The sequence below is a fragment of the Mesoplodon densirostris genome, chromosome X (genome assembly GCF_025265405.1).
Source record: "Mesoplodon densirostris isolate mMesDen1 chromosome X, mMesDen1 primary haplotype, whole genome shotgun sequence".
In the NCBI taxonomy this organism is placed as follows: domain Eukaryota; kingdom Metazoa; phylum Chordata; class Mammalia; order Artiodactyla; family Ziphiidae; genus Mesoplodon; species Mesoplodon densirostris.
The window spans coordinates 87,670,463-87,690,353 of NC_082681.1; the positions used below are offsets into that span (position 1 = coordinate 87,670,463).

General features: G+C 39.6%; 1 protein-coding gene and 1 pseudogene across 1 annotated transcript in view; one reads left to right on the forward strand and one right to left on the reverse strand.

The window, feature by feature from the left end:
* LOC132481687 (elongator complex protein 1-like) overlaps positions 1–86 on the reverse strand; it is a 44,087-nt gene extending 44,001 nt beyond the window's left edge. Inside the window, exon 1 of the mRNA XM_060086517.1 lies at positions 45–86. Coding sequence (XP_059942500.1) covers positions 45–86 — 42 coding nt within the window. The remainder of the gene's footprint in view (positions 1–44) is intronic.
* On the forward strand, positions 85–8,330 carry LOC132481688 (protein Abitram-like; annotated as a pseudogene).
* Positions 8,331–19,891: the final 11,561 nt, after the last annotated feature.

The following is a 19,891-nucleotide window of genomic DNA, read 5'->3' on the forward strand; positions in this document are numbered from 1 at the left end:
GCCGGAAAGACACCTTCCTCCGTGGCAAGCGGGAGGAAGAGTACAGGTTCCCAGGGGGCGGGGTTTGCAGCACCTGAGGTCGCCATGGCTACCGAGCCCAAGACCCCTGAGGCCGCCTGGGCTGCGGAGCCCGCGGTGGATCTGGGCCCAATTTGCCTGACAGTATAGGGACTATGATGACAGATCATAAGGCACACGCGCCCTCCCCAGCGCTTCCTCCCCACGTCAGAAGGAACTGGATCTCTCTGTTCCCCTGTAGGCCAAGGGAATGGCATTTGCAAAGACGTGGAAAACAGAAGGGTGCATGCCGGGTAGGGCGAGCGCAGTGCGAGTTCACGAGGGTGGGTTGCTTGCGGGAAGATGGTAGACTAAGGTGAGATCCCCGAGGGAGGCAGGAGCTGGGTTGCAATCTCCATGAGTGCCTAAAGGGATTTGAGGGTCTCAGTCCTCCAAGAAGAGGCGATACATAAACTGATTTAAATGGTAGCGGTCTAAACTAAGGTAGAGGCATAGGGATGGAGAGAAGAGGGTGGGTTAGAGTAGAGGCATTTAGAAAGCAGAATCTAACAGTTTTACTTAAAGGAAGTCGCTGGTATTACACATTTGCCACTTAGAAGTAGGTATCCTGTTGTACAGCTCTGTGCACGCAGCAAATATCAGTGATGAGAGCATCGTTGGGGACCCTCCTCTAACCCAACTTCCTCCCATTCATTTAGGGACAATAGGTGTACTCACCTTTTACAATATTGAAATATTTCGCAATAGCATACGTTTTATTAGCCAGACTTAGTGTAACCAACCGTCCGGTTTACCCTGGATTGAGGTGTTTTCTGGAATCCATTACTTTCAGTGCTAAGATCAGGACAGTCCTGGGCGAACCAGGATGAGTTCGTCTCTCTAAAATCGACCAACAAAACATGCTACTAAATTAAATAAAGAATACATTACTAATCACTTTTTTTTTCTAATAGAAATAATGATTGTACTCATTTTAAAGTGAGGATAAAAAAAGGTGGAGCAAAGAGTTAATCATCATTTTAACATTGAATGAAAGATTCCATCTGGACCAGATATCTTTAAATACTTTATGGTAAGCCTTTAGGTATATCTTTTTGAGTAATGAAGGCATACCAGTGATGTATGTGTCCAGCCTTCATAATTAACTACCTCTATGAACCAAAGAAAGTACTAGACAGACAGTGGTACTAAATATTGACTCAACAGCCATCAGACTCATTCATTTCTTCTGGATGTCAAAGGAAAACCCTGTGAGGACCACTGTATACTACAACACTCTAACCAGTAAGCAAATTGGGAATTTTAAATTATCAAAAAAAATTTTTTTCTGGCATTGTAGCCTGGTACGGTCTTGTATTGAATAAATATTCATTAAGTGATTATCTTCCACTGTACTGAGATGGTATTATTTATAGTAACAGTTTGGTTGACAAGAATGAGTCTTTCAGCTTTCGACAAAATTCAACACCCAATTATGATAAAAACCCTGCAGAAAGTAGGCATAGAGGGAACTTTCCTCAACATAATAAAGGCCATATATGACAAACCCACAGCCAACATCGACCTCAGTGGTGAAAAACAGAAAGCATTTCCACTAAGGTCAGGAACAAGACAAGGTTGCCCACTCTCACCACTCTTATTCAACATAGTTTTGGAAGTTTCAGCCACAGCAATCAGAGAAGAAAAGGAAATAAAAGGAATCCAAATCGGAAAAGAAGAAGTAAAGCTGTCACTGCTTGCAGATGACATGATGCTATACCTAGAGAATCCTAAAGATGCTACCAGAAAACTACTAGAGCTAATCAATGAATTTGGTAAAGTAGCAGGATACAAAATTAATGCACAGAAATCTCTGGCATTCCTATACACTAATGATGAAAAATCTGAAAGTGAAATCAAGGAAACACTCCCATTTACCATTGCAACAAAAAGAATAAAATATCCAGGAATAAACCTACCAAACGAGACAAAAGACCTGTATGCAGAAAATTATAAGACACTGATGAAAGAAATTAAAGATGACACAAATAGATGGAGAGATATACCATGTTCCTGGATTGGAAGAATCAACATTGTGAAAATGACTCTACTATCCAAAGCAATCTACAGATTCACTTCAATCCCTATCAAACTACCACTGGCATTTTTCACAGAACGAGAACAAAAAATTTCACAATTTGTATGGAAACACAAAAGACCGCGAATAGCAAAAGCAATCTTGAGAACGAAAAATGGAGCTGGAGGAATCAGGCTCCCTGACTTCAGACTATACTACAAAGCTACAGTAATCAAGACAGTATGGTACTGGCACAAAAACAGAAATATAGATCAATGGAACAGGAGAGAAAGCCCAGAGATAAGCCCACGCACATACGGTCACCTTATCTTTGATAAAGGAGGCAGGAATGTACAGTGGAGAAGGAACAGCCTCTTCAATAAGTGGTGCTGGGAAAACCGGACAGGTACATGTAAAAGTATGAGATTACATCACTCCCTAACACCATACACAAAAATAAGCTCAAAATGGATTAAAGACCTAAATGTAAGGCCAGAAGCTATCAAACTCTTAGAGGAAAACATAGGCAGAGCACTCTATGACATAAATCACAGCAAGATCCTTTTGGACCCACCTCCTAGAGAAATGGAAATAAAAACAAAAATAAACAAATGGGACCTAATGAAACTTCAAAGCTTTTGCACAGCAAAGGAAAACATAAACAAGACCAAAGGACAACCCTCAGAATGGGAGAAAATATTTTCAAATGAAGCAACTGACAAAGGATTAATCTCCAAAATTTACAGGCAGCTCATGCAGCTCAATAACAAAAAAACAAACAACCCAATCCAAAAATGGGCAGAAGACCTAAATAGACATTTCTCCAAAGAAGGTATACAGACTCCCAACAAACACATGAAAGAATGCTCAACATCTTTAATCATTAAGGAAATGCAACTCAAAACTACAATGAGATATCATCTCACACCAGTCAGAATGGCCATCATCAAAAAATCTAGAAACAATAAATGCTGGAGAGGGTGTGGAGAAAAGGGAACACTCTTGCACTGCTGGTGGGAATGTGAATTGGTACAGCCACTATGGAGAACAGTATGGAGGTTCCTTAAAACACTACAAATACAACTACCATATGACCCAGCAATCCCACTACTGGGCATATACCCTGAGAAAACCATAATTCAAAAAGAGTCATGTACCAAAATGTTCATTGCAGCTCTATTTACAATAGCCAGGAGATGGAAACAACCTAAGTGTCCATCATCCGATGAATGGATAAAGAAGATGTGGCACATATATACAATGGAATATTACTCAGCCATAAAAAGAAACGAAACTGAGCTATTTGTAATGAGGTGGATAGACCTACAGTCTGTCATACAGAGTGAAGTAAGTCAGAAAGAGAAAGACAAATACCGTATGCTAACACATATATATGGAATATAAGAAAAAAAAATACCATGAAGAGCCTAGGGGTCAGATAGTAGTAAAGACACAAACCTACCAGAGAATGGACTTGAGGATATGGGGAGGCGGAAGGGTAAGCTGTGACAAAGCGAGAGAGAGGCATGGACGTATACACACTACCAAACGTAAAATAGGTAGCTAGTGGGAAGCAGCCGCATAGCACAGGGAGATCAGCTCGGTGCTTTGTGACCACCTAGAGGGGTGGTATACGGAGGGTGGGAGGGAGGGAGACGCAAGAGGGAGGAGATATGGGAACATATGTATATGTATAACTGATTCACTTTGTTATAAAGCAGAAACCAACACACCATTGTAAAGCAATTATACTCCAATAAAGATGTAAAAAAAAAAAAAAGAATGATTCTTTCAGTGCCTTCACTAAACAAATAAACTTGATTACCCAGGCATCCAAATGGAGGACCACACCCTCAGTTGGCTACTACCTCAAGTAACCAGCCTGTGCCTAACCACTGAATTGCCCAAGCCCATGGAGAGGGCTAGGGTAGAAGCACATATGGTATCCTGTACATACCAGCATGCCTTACTTTTCTCTCTTTCTCCTCAGTGCTGTCTAAACACCTCTGGTACTCTTCCCTTTTGGGGAGGGAAATTCAGTCCCATTTTCTCCATTTTTATTACTGCATTCTTTTCTTCAGTTAAGCTACAATAGTAGCCCGAGGAAAATGGGGGAAATGATAGGCTGAGTAAACAAATGTCAGCTCAGCTCTTCTTGTGCCAGTAGGAATATGGTGTTATGGGAGGAAGAATCATACCAAGCAATACAGGATCAATTTTTGCTCCTCGTAGAATGTGTCATCACACTGGCAGGATCCCATCTAGTTCTTCAAAATGGAAAAGCAATTAAAAGCATTTCCTATCTAATCAGTACCAATTGTAGCAGACTTCAGAACAAAGTCTCTGGGAAATTTAAGCAGGTATGTTCCTGTATTTCTCTACTTAAATCCTCTATTATCATAATAATGATAGAGCCAGCCAGTCTTAGAACCCAGTAAAGTATGCTCAGCATACTTCCCTGGCAGTTAGAGATGATTTTAAGACTACGTAAACTCTAAAGAAATTCTCAGCCCCCCAAAATGAGGTATTTCAGAAGGTATATTATCTGTCATATTAGCTTCTGGGCCACCATCCCTATCACCTCCAGGATGAAGGATGGAGAAGCTGGGCCTTTGAAAGAACAACTCTAATACCAATATAACAAGATATTTTGTCCTTTCTAGTTTTGATAAGCCAGTATTTCGAATTCTATAAAATTTAGGTGATCAATACTTCTTTATCGTGTATTTTCACATGTGAACTTAAAAGTAAAAAAAGTCCTGAGGTAGTGAAAAAAAATCAATCTGAGAAAATATACAGTATTTGCTTCGTATCATTTCCCATTCCTAAATCACTGCCAATTTAATACACATCTAGCTACACCCTCTACCTCCATGTAGTGTTTAGTTATAGAAAATGTTACCTCTGCCCTCTACAACCCTAGGCAGGATGGACATTTTATTGTTAAAGGAGGGTATCACACCAAGGACAACTCAATACCATACTAAACTATCCTGACAAACCCCCCTGGATAGGAAAGTTTCAGTTGGTGATTTAGGTCCTTCATTTACTGAGATCATACTAACAGTTTCTGCTAATTACCCTCAGTGTTCTGGAAGACCCTTGTTTATACTCCCCTTTGTAGTCCTGAAGGCCCCTAATAACCTGCCTTATAATTATTGATTTTTCCTCATTCAAGAAGCAAGTGGACTTTAAAAAGCATAGACCATTCTTAAAAGTCTACAAATTGCAAGTAAAACAGTTAGTGCTTGTGATGTTCCTGTGATAAATCTTTGTCCAAAATAGTAACACTCTTGTTACTTCTGAGGAACAAAGAGGGACCTGCATATGGAACCCACTGTAGATAAGCTTTGATCACATCTCAGCACTGCCCATCATTTATTCTCCCATGGGAGGTGACAAAAGGTGTTTAAAACACTTCTTTCTGACACAGAGCCAGTGGTAGACAAACCATCTGGGACAAGTCCCCAGCCCCTCCTCCCAAAAGTGGGGAGTCACACTGACTAGTATTTTGAAACGAAGTACCCACAGGCAGAGGAGTGAAGCACATGCAGTAACACCTGAATGCCGTCTAATAATGTTGTGAGTGGGAAAGAGGCCATAAAGAACAGCATCTTGACCTCAGATGTTCACTGCAGTAAAAATTCCTGGGAAAAAGGGCAACACACGAGACATGCTTGCATCCATTTCCCATGAGCCTCCTGGTATTGGGTTGGCCAAAAAGTCCGTTCGGGTTTTTCATGTTAGGGAAAAATCTGAATGAACTTTTTGGCCAACTCAGTAGATATTTGTCAGAACCTCCCCAGATATATCCATACAGTGGAGTACGTGGAAGTATAACCATACCACAACAAACAGACATGTGTCAAAATGTAGTATTTGCTAGCGGGTTATAGGATAATGGGTAAGTTACACTTATCTGCTACTTAAAACTTTTCTGTTTTCCAAATATTCTTCAAATTGCATTTTTTTAATTAGAAAAATAGCCCTTCTTCAGAAAGTCTTAATGATTGACCTAATGAAGAAGTTCTTTTCTCTGTTAAGTTCTAATATAAAAATAAGGTAGGAATCTTTTTTTTTACAACTTTATTGGAGTATAATTTCTTCACAATGGTGTATTAGTTTCTGCTTCATAACAAAGTGAATCAGTTATACATATACATCTGTTCCCATATCCCTTCCCTCTTGTGTCTCCCTCCCTCCCACCCTCCCTATCCCACCCCTCCAGGCGGTCAGAAAGCACTGAGCTGATCTCCCTGTGCTATGCGGCTGCTTCCCACTAGCTATCTACCTTACGTTTGGTAGTGTATATATGTCCATGCCTCTCTCTCGCTTTGTCACAGCTTACCCTTCCCCCTCCCCATATCCTCAAGTCCATTCTCAAGTAGGTCTGTGTCTTTATTCCTGTTTTACCCCTAGGTTCTTCATGACTTTTTTTTCTTAAATTCCATATACATGTGTTAGCATACGTTATTTGTCTTTCTCTTTCTGACTTACCTCACTCTGTATGACAGACTCTAGGTCTATCCACCTCATTACAAAGAGCTCAGTTTCGTTTCCTTTTATGGCTGAGTAATATTCCATTGTATATATGTGCCACATCTTCTTTATCCATTCATCGGATGATGGACACTTAGGTTGTTTCCATCTCCTGGCTATTGTAAATAGAGCTGCAATGAACATTTTGGTACATGACTCTTTTTGAATTATGGTTTTCTCAGGGTATGTGTCCATAGTGGGATTGCTGGGTCATATGGTAGTTGTATTTGTAGTGTTTTAAGGAACCTCCATACTGTTCTCCATAGTGGCTGTACCAATTCACATTCCCACCAGCAGTGCAAGAGTGTTCCCTTTTCTCCACACCCTCTCCAGCATTTATTGTTTCTAGATTTTTTGATGATGGCCATTCTGACTGGTGTGAGATGATATCTCATTGTAGTTTTGAGTTGCATTTCCTTAATGATTAAAGATGTTGAGCATTCTTTCATGTGTTTGTTGGGAGTCTGTATACCTTCTTTGGAGAAATGTCTATTTAGGTCTTCTGCCCATTTTTGGATTGGGTTGTTTGTTTTTTTGTTATTGAGCTGCATGAGCTGCCTGTAAATTTTGGAGATTAATCCTTTGTCAGTTGCTTCATTTGCAAATATTTTCTCCCATTCTGAGGGTTGTCCTTTGGTCTTGTTTATGGTTTCCTTTGCTGTGCATAAGCTTTGAAGTTTCATTAGGTCCCATTTGTTTATTTTTGTTTTTATTTCCATTTCTCTAGGAGGTGGGTCCAAAAGGACCTTGCTGTGATTTATGTCATAGGGTGTTCTGCCTATGTTTTCCTCTAAGAGTTTGATAGTTTCTGGCAATAATGTAGGAATTTTAATGAAACTAACTTTGTACAATATTGCTTTCATTCTCTATAATGTTGAATTTTATATTACTGCTTATTGGTAAGATTTTCCTACCCTTTTGAAATCTTTACACTTGGCTATGTGCAGCTTTCTCATGTACAGTTAAATATAAAGTATAATAAGTTAAGATAAAATATATTCTTAATATGTAACTAAACTACCTGTTATCACATTTGTCTTAGTCTGCTTTTTCCTCTAGAGCCTAGGGTGGTGCCTAGCCCATAGAGGCTTTTAGTATATAAGTATTTGAATAAATGAATGGTTTTTCTGTACTTAAGTCATTTTTATTTAAAACGCTAATTCCAGGAATATATCCTATTGTAACTCTGAGGGCTGCCTCACAAAGAAAAGTGAAAGTGTACATCAATTAATATTTTCTTCCCTTTTATTATCAGGGGGCACTGTTTCTAACAGAACTTGCACCTCTGTGTAAGATTTACTGCTCTGATGGAGAAGAATACACCATGTCTAGGTGAGTTACTTTTTAACCACAATTTTGGGGAAACAAAGAAGGTAATAATTTTCTTCAAAGCAATTTTTTCTTTAAATAGCTGTGTTAGAGGACGGTTGATGGAAGTGAATGAAAGCATTCTTCATAAGCCATCTATTCTTCAAGAGAAGGTGAAAGGGTCTGGGGAAGTAAGATCCCATCCACATACTTTTTATCTGTTTTTTTTTTTTTTTACGGTTTGACAGTATTAAGTATTCTATTTCCCTTCTAGCCATCCACCGAAGGCTACACTGAAATTGTGTTGCCCAAGTTTGAAGAAAGTAAAAGCATAACAGAAGGGTTACTGACACAAAAACAGTATGAAGAAGTGGTGAAACGCATCAATGCCACAACAGCTACCCCATGAGGATTAAGATTGAGTAAAAACAACAGGGCATTCTTATCCTTACCTGGCCTATGAGTTAGTGCACTATGGAAGAACCAGAGGCGCTGAAGCATCCTTCACACCGGGCTATCTGCAGGGAGGCCTGATCTTAACACCTGACCTAGTTTTCCTTCTTTGTCTTGCATAACAAGCCTTGATTCCATTTTGTCTTCAACCTCCCAGATCTGCCTGCCCATGTACTCACTCTGTTCTTCTTTTGCTTTTCTCTTTCTAACAACTGGCAAGTGAGAGGCATTTTTCTGATTAAAAACCAACAAACAAAGCACTTTGAGGAAAATTTGAAAAGACAGAAAAGCAAAAATAATTTACCCTTCATCCTGTAACCCATTAGTAAATACTAGGTTTTGATGTAATTCTGTTTGAATATTATGTCATGGTTATTGTTTTTGCCTCAATTTTCCATCACTTTGAAGTTGAAAAACAACAACTGGCCTTTCTTACCCAGGCTGCTTCAGTGTGACACGACCAAAATGTCTGGTCCCACCCCTTTTGCCCCAACTGCCCCCAAGGTTGCCGGGAAGAGGCAGGGTGTACAGTGTACTTTCTCTAAGTCCATGGCTTGGCCTTCAACTCTGAACAGTGTAGCACTGTAAAACTGGCTTCTTTTTTTTTTTTTTCCCTTTGATGTCCCCTGCATCGGCAAGCGAACTCTCAACCACTGTGCCGCCCGGAAAGGCCCTGATGATTTTTATAAAGAAATATTTTATAAAGGTCATAACCAAGCTGAGTGCATCCCATTTTCTCTCCAAGGCCTACAGTAAATTAAAGTTTCCTTCAATAAAATATTGACTAGCTAATTGGTAGCACTGTGGTTCTTCAGGATCTTGTGAATATTGACTGTGATGGCTGATAATGATAATCATCATTGACTTGAACAGCAAAAGATGATGGAGACCTAAAAGAATGATCATCAGACGAGCTTATAGAACTACTGCCGTTTGGCAACTGACATGTCCCGTTAGATTTCAAAATACATTTCAAAGCATCGGGATACAAGCCCCCGAAAACAAAGTTAACTATACTACATCATAAGGACAGAACTTATAACCAGATCCTTCAGTCAAAACCCACCCCACAAAAACAAAAGCTTTAAACCCTAAAATTAAAAAGACTAAAGTCGTTTATTTAATGAATATTCCAAAGGCACATATGTATACTTACTCAGAAATTGTTTTGAACAGCTTAGTTCAATTGTTCTCTGTCTTCTATCATCTGTTCCATCCATTACTACTGAGAAGTACAAAAACTACTTTTCAAGCCAGGAAGATAGGCTTAGGATTCCAGCTAATATCCAGGGCAGACAGGCCAGCTATGCTAGAACAAGAACTAAAACCATCCCCTCGTGAGTTCCTCCAGGATTCCGTGGAGTGAGCTCCATGACCCTGTTTTTGGGTGGGGGAGGGACATGCATCACAACAGATTTCCTGTGCTCGGTGAAACACTTACTAGAGAACAAACGTGTGCTCCTGGCATGGATGATCTATGACAGAGGGGACAGCAGAGGCCCAGTCATACTCAGTGGACAGAGGGATTGAAGAAGAGTCCACAGGTTTAAGGAAAACCCTGCATCACCCAGAGTACTGTGTCTCTTCTGCTGCAAATTAGTGTCCCAGATGATAAGCTTAAATTTTAAAAAATAGGAAGTTAGGGTCAAATGTGCCAAAGGTGAGCATATTTTCAAAATAGCTTCTTTGGATTAAATTGTCATTAAGGCAGTAAGGATATTTGGTTTGCCTTTTAGAGAACACTATTCATGGCAATGTCCCATTTAACATCACACTGAAATTAGAAATATAGCAAGCACCATGGCATTTATAGTTGTCAGAAAGCTTCACAATTGGTTTCATGATCAGAAAATAAAGCAAGATTTCTGTTTGTTTTCTTTACAAAATTGTTGTATTTCTGAAATATACAGGATCGTTTGCTTTCTAAAAATGTCAGCTTTGCCACATGGTGTTCCAGAGATCTGGCCGCAAGAGCTTCTCAAGTTTTACCGTCCACAGAATCTTTATTTGTAACTGAGATCCATCGGTTGTTTTCCATTTGAAGCTGGAAAGAATTAAGACAACTGGTTTCTGCTTTACTCTTAAAATAAAAATTGCAAAATTACATAGTATCTATTTTCTTCTGCAATTTCCTTTAGACTAATTTTTTTTTTTTTTTTTTTTTTTTTTGCATTACGTGGGCCTCTCACTGTCGTGGCCTCCCCCGCTGCGGAGCACAGGCTCCGGACGCGCAGGCTCAGTGGCCATGGCTCATGGGCCCAGCCGCTCCGCGGCATGTGGGATCCTCCCGGACCGGGGCACGAACCAGTGTCCCCTGCATCGGCAGGCAGACTCTCAACCACTGTGCCACCAGGGAAGCCCTAGACTAATTTTTTAAATGTGAGTTTAATATAGAGAAAATATCTTACCTTCTTCATCAGTTTATAGCAAAATGAGAGAGGTTGGATCAAAATAGCCATTATGCCTCTTGTCTGTGTAATACTCTTATCAACCTGTAGTGACAGAAAGCAAGCAAATCAAATTCTTATAAGGAGGCCCTCAAAAGACTTTATCATTTATTTAGTTTGAAAATGGTAAAAATTTCTTCTAAGGGATCTCAAAGGGTATGTAGATTGAGGCATCTGAGCTGACTTGATGACCTGAGGTCCCAGAACTCAGAAGCAGGGACTGTTGCCTAAGTCTCATGCCAATTTCATGGAACCCCAGGAAGAATGGATGGAAAATCAACCTGTTCTATTTCAGACGGTTTAGGGGCTTCTCAAAGTGCACCAAATAGTGGCAGTGAACCCCCTTCTTTGCAATTCCTTGCACTCTACTTTTTTGCACTCAGACTCCCTAAAACAAACAATAGAAGCCCTTCACTCTGAGGGGTCTGTGCCCTAGTTAGTCGGGTGATGATGTTGGGATTTAAGGGTAGCTGCTCCGTGCTATGGTATTAATCATGTCCAAAAAGTTAATTTATTTGGTGAACCTACTGCTTCCTGGGGGTGAGTTTTAATTACAGATGATAAATGGTTCTTGCAGTCAAGGCAGGAAAAGATGGAAATAAATTGTTCTTCTGTGGGTATTAACACTTTATTTGAAGAAAAAGGGGCTGGAAGCTAACCTAATAAAAAAAGAAGTGTGAGAGTTTCTCAAGTGCTTTCCTGAATGTCCCACCCTCCCTTTTACCTTTAGAAACACTTGATTCTGCAAAGGTGTCTTAGTTACTCTCTGGAGCTGGTGGCATAGAAGAACAAGCTTGTTTATTTCCAGGAGAAGCATAAGCTTATCATCATCTTTCAGCTGAAATGTAAATAAGGAAGTTATAACAACTCCAATGAAGTTCCATCTTTTAAACCTTAAGTACCTTTATACCTCAATAATATACCCTCAAAGTGGGTATTTACGACATCACCACCAGCACCAGGCAGGGATACGTGCATTACCTGTTTTGAGAAAACTTGCACACCTGAAGCAAGCTTCAAACCCTCTTCAGCAAAAACCGGGTAGAAAGGAAAAACATCACTATGTTAGGTGTATGTCATCTAGATAGTTGGTAAGAAATACACTCATGGATAATTTTCATACAGAATGTAAAAAATAAAACCTAAACATAAAAGGTCTGTCACGGAACTTCTGTGTTTTTTGTTGTATCCCTGAGAACACAAGAGTTTAACTGTATTCAGAAGCAGTTTTCCCAGACCTGGTGCAGAATCAGTCCCTGCAGTGGCTCCCCTACACCGGGACACCTCCAATTACCACGCAGGATCGCAAGACATTTGACGCTTAGCCACAAAAATATTGCCTGGGCTTTTGGATGGATCCGAAGCGCATCTCATAATATCCCCAATTATAAGAGGGTGCTGAATCTTGGAACATGGGGTCAAAAGGGTTAGATGAGGTCAAAAGCGTTTGAACATTCCTGCTTCCAGCTCAGCAAGATAGAATTTGTCACCTATACACATTCTTCAACCAGCCATTTGAGGGGATTATTTTTTCACTATTCACCATACATTGTACAATTTAGTGAGGAGAAGAGGATGATGGGAAAGAATACTGAAAAATACTTTAGAATATTCGGGATGATTATTTTTAAATGGCACACAGAATGTTTTAGGGTGAGAGATACCAGGGAAGTGAAGACTGAGCTTTAGGTGGCAGCAGGAAGAATGAAAAGAACAGGGCAAATCTGAGAGTGATTTTGTGAAGAAAAATAATAGATCTTGGTAACAAATTAGATAAAACATATGAAGAAGAAGGAGGCAATAATTTCAAGGTTAACTTTAATTCCCTTTCCAACAGCCTTGTTATAATTGGATAACCTGATCTCAAGGTCAAATAGTCCTTTCGCATCCTTCCCTATCCTTTAAAAGGGAAAACAATGTGGGCTTCTCATTGCGGTGGCTTCTCTTGTTGCGGAGCATGGGCTCTAGGTGCACGGGCTTCAGTAGTTGTGGCACACGGGCTCAGTAGTTGTGGCTCGCGGGCTCTAGAGCGCAGGCTCAGTAGTTGTGGTGCACGGGCTTAGTTTCTCCGCGACATGTGGGACCTTCCCGGACCAGGGCTCGAACCCATGTCCCCTGCATTGGCAGGCGGATTCTTAACCACTGCGCCACCAGGGAAGCCCCTATTCCAACTTCTTAAAAAGGGAAAAACTCACTTATAGTCAACTTTACAGAAAATTCCACAAGAAGTATTTTCTATAATTCTTCTGACTCTGTTGACAATCATCCTCTCAAGCTGAAATCCCTTTCCTGAAGAGGCTCAGGTGAAAGCACATGGGAATGCCAAAGGAAAATACATAAAGTTGATAAAGTGATAGAAATTTCAAATTTAAAATGCAGGAATGCCCTTGGTTCTAGAGAGGCAAACAGACTAACATTGAGAGTCAGGGGAAGTAAGAAAGGATTCCTGTAATCCACTTATCAATCTAAGCCTCCAGGTAAGTGAGGAGAATGAGAGCAAGGCCTACGTGGAGTATCATGAGACACGTAGGGCAGAAGGGTGAGTGTCAGTACATGTGTCTCTCCCTGAATGCCCTAAATCATCAGGAACATGGAATAAGAAAATGAAACTAATCTGTACTGAGAACCTGTAATGGTCTCAACCCTATGACAGATGCCTTCTTATGTGTTATCTCATTTCATCAATATCATTCATCCAATTCAATAATGAAGAAGCCAAAAATATTTCCTCGCATTCAGGGCAGTATAAGAGATACTCATTTGCTGATAGGATATTTTCACCTACTTGGGAAAACCTGGAAGTTAATATTGCATCTAGTGACTATCGAAGCCCATTCTACTTTATCCCTATAATATTTAAGTATTTTTTCAAATAAGATAACCAAAAAGCTCCAAAAAGTGCTACTGCAAGTCCTCTACTTTTCTACCACCATCTATAGTATACATGTGTTGTGTGCACAGGTAAACATACAATTACATTAAATCATTTAGAAAGCTAGCTATTACCAACTTTTAGCCCAACTTTTATGCTACAGTATTAGCATGAAATAGAAATTAAATCTATCTCTAGTTGATGAATTAAATCCTGCGAAGTTTTTAGTGGCCTCTCTCCCCTGAAATAAAATGAATTATTAACGAGGTAAGAAAAAATTATTGCCTGGAAATTGATTTTACATTAAAGTTTTAGAGCATTTCATGCATTAACATAGCCCAAGTTTTGAAGAATAATATTGAATAGACTAAAAATATTTTGAGTATTCTTTTTTTTTTAACATCTTTACTGGAGTATAATTGCTTTACAATGGTGTGTTAGTTTCTGCTTTATAACAAAGTGAATCAGTTATACATATACATATGTCCCCATATCTCTTCCCTCTTGCGTCTCCCTCCCTCCCACCCTCCATATCCCACCCCTCTAAGTGGTCACAAAGCCCAGAGCTGATCTCCCTGTGCTATGCGACTGCTTCCCACTAGCTATCTATTTTACATTTGGTAGTATATATAAGTCCATGCCACTCTCTCACTTTGTCACAGCTTACACTTCCCCCTCCCCATAACCTCAAATCCGTTCTCCAGTAGGTCTGTGTCTTTATTCCCGTCTTACCCCTAGGTTCTTCATGACATTTTTTTTCTTAGATTCCATATATATATATATGTGTGTTAGCATACGTTATTTGTCTTTCTCTTTCTGACTTACTTCACTCTGTATGACAGACTCTAGGTCCATCCACCTCACTACAAATAACTCAATTTCGTTTCTTTTTATGGCTGAGTAATATTCTATTGTATATATGTGCCACATCTTCTTTATCCATTCATCCGATGATGGACACGTAGGTTTCTTCCATGTCCTGGCTATTGTAAATAGAGCTGCAATGCACATTTTGGTACATGACTCTTTTTGAATTATTGTTTTCTCAGCGTATATGCCCAGTAGTGGGATTGCTGGGTCGTACGGTAGTTCTATTTGTAGTTTTTTAAGGAACCTCCATACTGTTCTCCATAGTGGCTGTATCAATTTACATTCCCACCAGCAGTGCAAGAGTGTTCCCTTTCCTCCACACGCTCTCCAGCATTTATTGTTTCTAGATTTCTTGATGATGAAGCAACTTTAATATTTAACTATTACTTCTTAAGGCACTTCAAAAAATTTCAGGTAAGCATTATATATGTTCATTTTATAATGTAAGAAACTTAAAACTGACAAGTTATATTTAAGTTTTATTTTTCCTTTTTAAACTTTTTTCTTTTGCTTCATAAGTTAAAGGTGTAATATGTCTTAACTGAAAGGGCTTTGTTCCACAATGGAAAAAAGGTCTGGCCAAAAATCAGGAAATTCTCACTTTTTATTCTAATTTCAACTCTGGCAGGAATTCAGTTGTTTTTGATGAGGCGTGTCAGTTAAGTTTCAATTCTGAGTCTATAAAATAATCATAATAATATTTGTGCTACCACTCTCATCAGAAGATTAGGGAATATCACATTGACAACTACTAAGAAGAATTAAGTTCTGCCCCTTAATACCTATGAGACGTGAACAAAATATTCTTATTCTCAGATAAACTTCAAATGAAATTATGAAGCAGAAACCACTTTAAAAACTGTAAGGCACTGGTGAGTGTGAAATATTTTAAAACTATAATGCACTAGAAAATCTAAAATATATAAATTATAAAGAAATATGAGTAACTGCATATAAATGATAAAGAAATTATATAAATTGTTAAGACAACCTTAAACCATAGCCTGAAGAAAAGCTATAAAATTGCCCAGGAAAACTACAAAACTGGACACAGTGAAAACTAACAGATGAGTCTCAGAAAGAAGCAATTAGATGAGGCTGGTAAACCATCGTCTTAAGGGAAAACAGAAAAATTGTTTGGGAAAAAACAGGTATACTGACAGGGTGGGTAGAAAGCAAAGCCAGCTTGAGATTTTACCACAATCATATTACCAAGACTTACCAAATTGGCACAAGGTGTTATCTATTACCATTATTCCATTATCCATTCCCATCAAGAATTCTAATATACTGTCATCTATTTTTGTGTATATCTGCTCACCTCAGGTGTATTTTTCAGAGTTTTGATTTTGATTCAGAAAGCCTGGTTTATCAGTCAGAGTCCATTAAGGAAAACAAAAACCACAGCTATTATTTTATCAGAGAGAGTTTAACATATGGAACTGGTTAACCAAGTACTAGAGGACTGAGAAGGCAGAAAGGGAACACAGAGAAGCAACACAGAGATTGAAACAGTGGGCAGCCGCTTGTACCCCTAAGGCTGAAGGAACAAAAGGAAGAGTTTGGGATTCTTAGAATTTAGACGCTTGGCGGTGAGGCCCCTGCAGAGCTGGTTCTTGAACCTCTGAGAAGGGGGTGGCAGCCAGCTGGAGCTGGTATTTCCGAGGGGGCAGGATAAGAGTGGTTCTAAGTGTAGAGAAATAAACAGAAACTGGAACGAACAGCTGCTGCGGGGTACAGAGCTACTGTTGAGTGAAAGCAAGCGAACAAGGGAACAAATTCCTTCTCCTTCCTCTATCCAGTCTTGCCCCGTCCCTCTGGTGTCTGCTACTGTTGGAGCATAACAGCTGTCAAAGGAGGGGTGTTTTCTCAGGCCCCCAGTCCCAGCATCATGAGCAGTGTATAGGAAGGGTGGGTTTGGAGCTGAGAGAGAGGCTGGAAATCAGCTCATCAGCTTACTGGGTCTTGATTTCCTCAGTTATAAATGGGGATAATACTCCCCTGTATACTTCACTGGAATGTTTTGAAGGTTAGATGAGAGGGTAGATATAAAAGCATTTTACAAGCCATAGAAATAAAAGCAACTGAGAATTAGCCTCCCATAAATACTTGAATTTACTGTAATAGGTATTTCTTAGAAGAAATGTGATCACCTTCAGAACTAGTGGTTTTGAAGCTAACAATTTATAGTGCTTCCCCATGCCCTCCCTTATCCTCATCTATTCAGATCATGTTAACATCTAAGATACTAACTTATGAGTCTCCTAGGGGAAATGACCAGGAAAATTGTGGTTTTGCTTTGGTTGGTAAAGCATGGTAATGTTATCTGTGCAGGATACCATGAGTCACATGGCAGTGTTTTGAGCACGACATCACTGCTGAGAGTGCGCCCGGAGGAAACACGCAGACCTGAGTGAAGGTGAGGCAGAGGGCCTACAGTGTGCCTGCTGAGGCTCGTGCAGGTGTGGAATTCCTGCAAAGTCTCTTATTTATTTATTCATTCATTCATTTATTTTTATTAATGGTTGCATTGGGTCTTTGTTGGTGCGTGTGGGCTTTTCTTTAGTTGCGGCGAGTGGGGGTCACTCCTCATTGTAGTGTGTGGGCTTCTCATTGCTGTGGCTTCTCCCGTTGCAGAGCATGGGCTCCAGGTACATGGGCCTCAGCAGTTGTGGCACACAGGCTCAGTAGCTGTGGCCTGTGGGCTCTAGAGCACAGGCTCAGTAGTTGTGGCGCATGGGATTAGTTGCTCCATGGCATGTGGGATCTTCACGGACCAGGGCCCAAACCTGTGTCCCCTGCATTGGCAGGCGGATTCTTAACCACTGCGCCACGAGGGAAGCCCCTTGCAAAGTCTCTTGTTTTACCTTAAACACGTGTGCGGAGTTTGCTTTCTCCTCCATGATATGCACAGAATTGTTTTAATGTAAAAATTCTCACAAATCTTTGAGTACAATCTGGTGCTCTGTGTATTCTATAACCTCTTATTATACCCCCTCCCCCCAGGGTATGGCTCGCTCATTTGGAAAGGACCAGGCATATATCACTGAGATTTTCTTTTTCTGTTTTTCCCCCATCATTACCTTGTTCTTCTGGTGGACAGGAGATGTAGTGGTCTGAATTGAGACTGGAGAAACTGGCAAATTAAAATCACATAAGTGTTTGACACCACAATGAAAATGAAAGGCTATTTATTTCTGGTAGAGATTTGGGTATTTGCAGTCATCAGAAGTATAAAATAATCTTTGCTGACTCAGTCTACATTCTACTGTGTTGGTCAGAAGGTTCGTTTGGGTTTTTTTTTTTTTTTTTTTCGTAAGATGGCTCTAGTAGCACCTAGTTATCTTTAACTTCACTCAAAACAACTTTGTTAGATAGTATATGACAGCGGTCGTATCAGCGTGCATTTAAAAAAAGACGTTAAATTGCTGAATTTTTGTGTAGCCATTTTAACATTGAAGATGGCATTTAAGAAAAAGCAATATTTTTGGCATATTATACTTTATTATTTCAAGAAAGGTAAAAACGCAACTGAAATGCAAAAAAAAAAAAGATTTGTGCAGTGTATGGAGAAGGTGCTGTGACGGATCAAACATGTCAAAAATGGTTTGCGAAGTTTCGTGCTGGAGATTTCTCGCTGGACGATGCTCCACAGTCAGGTAGACCAGTTGAAGATGATAGCAATCAAATCGAGACATTAATTGAGAACAATCAACATTATACCACGCGGGAGATAGCTGACGCACTCAAAATATGCAAATCAAGCGTTGAAAATCATTGGCACCAGCTCGGTTATGTTAATTGCTTTGATGTTTGGGTTCCACATAGTTAAGCAAAAAAAAACCCTTCTTGACCGTATTTCTGCATGTGATTCTCTACTGAAACGTAGTGAAAATGCTCCGTTTTTAAAACAAATTGTGATGGGTGATGAAAAGTGGGTACTGTACAATAATGTGGAACAGAAGAGATCATGGAGCAAGCGAAATGAACCACCACCAACCACACCAAAGGCCGGTCTTCATCCAAAGAAGGTGATGTTGTGTATATGGTGGGATTGGAAGGGAGTGCTCTATTATGAGCTCCTTCCAGAAAACCAAACGATTAATTCCAACAAGTACTGCCCCCAGTTAGACCAACTGAAAGCAGCACTCGACAAAAAGCATCCAGAATAATGCAAGACTGCACGTTTCTTTGATAACCAGGCAAAATTCTTGACTGGGAAGATCTGATTCATCCGCTGTATTCACCAGACATTGCACCTCAGACCTCCATTTATTTAGGCCTTTACAAAATTCTCTTAATAGAAAAAATTTCAATTCCCTGGAAGACTGCAGAAGGCACCTGGAACAGTTCTTTGCTCGAAAAGATAAAAACTTGGGGGAAGATGGAATTGTGAAGTTGCCTGAAAAATGACAGAAGGTAGTGGAACAAAAGAGTGAATACAGTGCTCAATAAAGTTCTTGGTGAAAATGAAAAATGTGTCTTTCATTTTTACTTAAGAACCGAAGGCACTTTTTGGCCAACCCAATACTTGGGTTCTAGGTCCCAATTCTACTGCAAATGGTATCATGGTCTCTTATCAACAAGAGAAGACTTCAGTTCCTGTTCTTGGTTAGTATTTTTTTTCACTCTAAATTATTACATTAGTAAGTAGAAGGAATATCTTTCTGTAAGTGTTGAGAAGGTTAGTAGTATTAGGAGAGAATGGAGAGTCACTACAATTTTCCCTCAGTTCTAAGACTATATCTTTATTAAAATCAATTTAATGCCTTTAGTGTTGGGATCCTGGGTGGGAGGCTGGGAAATCCAACATGACATTAACTGTATAATTTTTAAAAATTGTTCTGACATACACACTTGTCAGTGCAGTGGCATACACTCATCCACACAGGCACATTACAGTTGAAGTTTGAGTCTAAACAGTCTAATTTGAATGTACATTTTAAGGATTCATCTGAGTCATCTTTGGCTATTGGCAGTTTTGCATTGTGTCTCGGGGACATTTTCATATTCCTTGCTTAAGAGCTGGAACTTTTTAGTCATCCTTAGGATTGACAGTATAATTTGAAAACAAATCCAAAGAAGATTAGCATTTCATCTGCATTTCCTATTGAATTATACTGAAAATGTTTTGTTTATTTCAATGTTTTGTTTATTTGTTGGGGGGAGAGGATTCTCATCAATTAGGTTACATATTCCTCAACAAAGTTAAAAGCTCTAAAGGCTTTCTTTTGAAAGTTGGTTGAAAAGTCCTTTTTTTTTTTTTTTTTGGCCGCAGGGGATCTTAGTTCCCTGACCAAGAACCTGGGCCCTGGCGGTGAAAGCGCT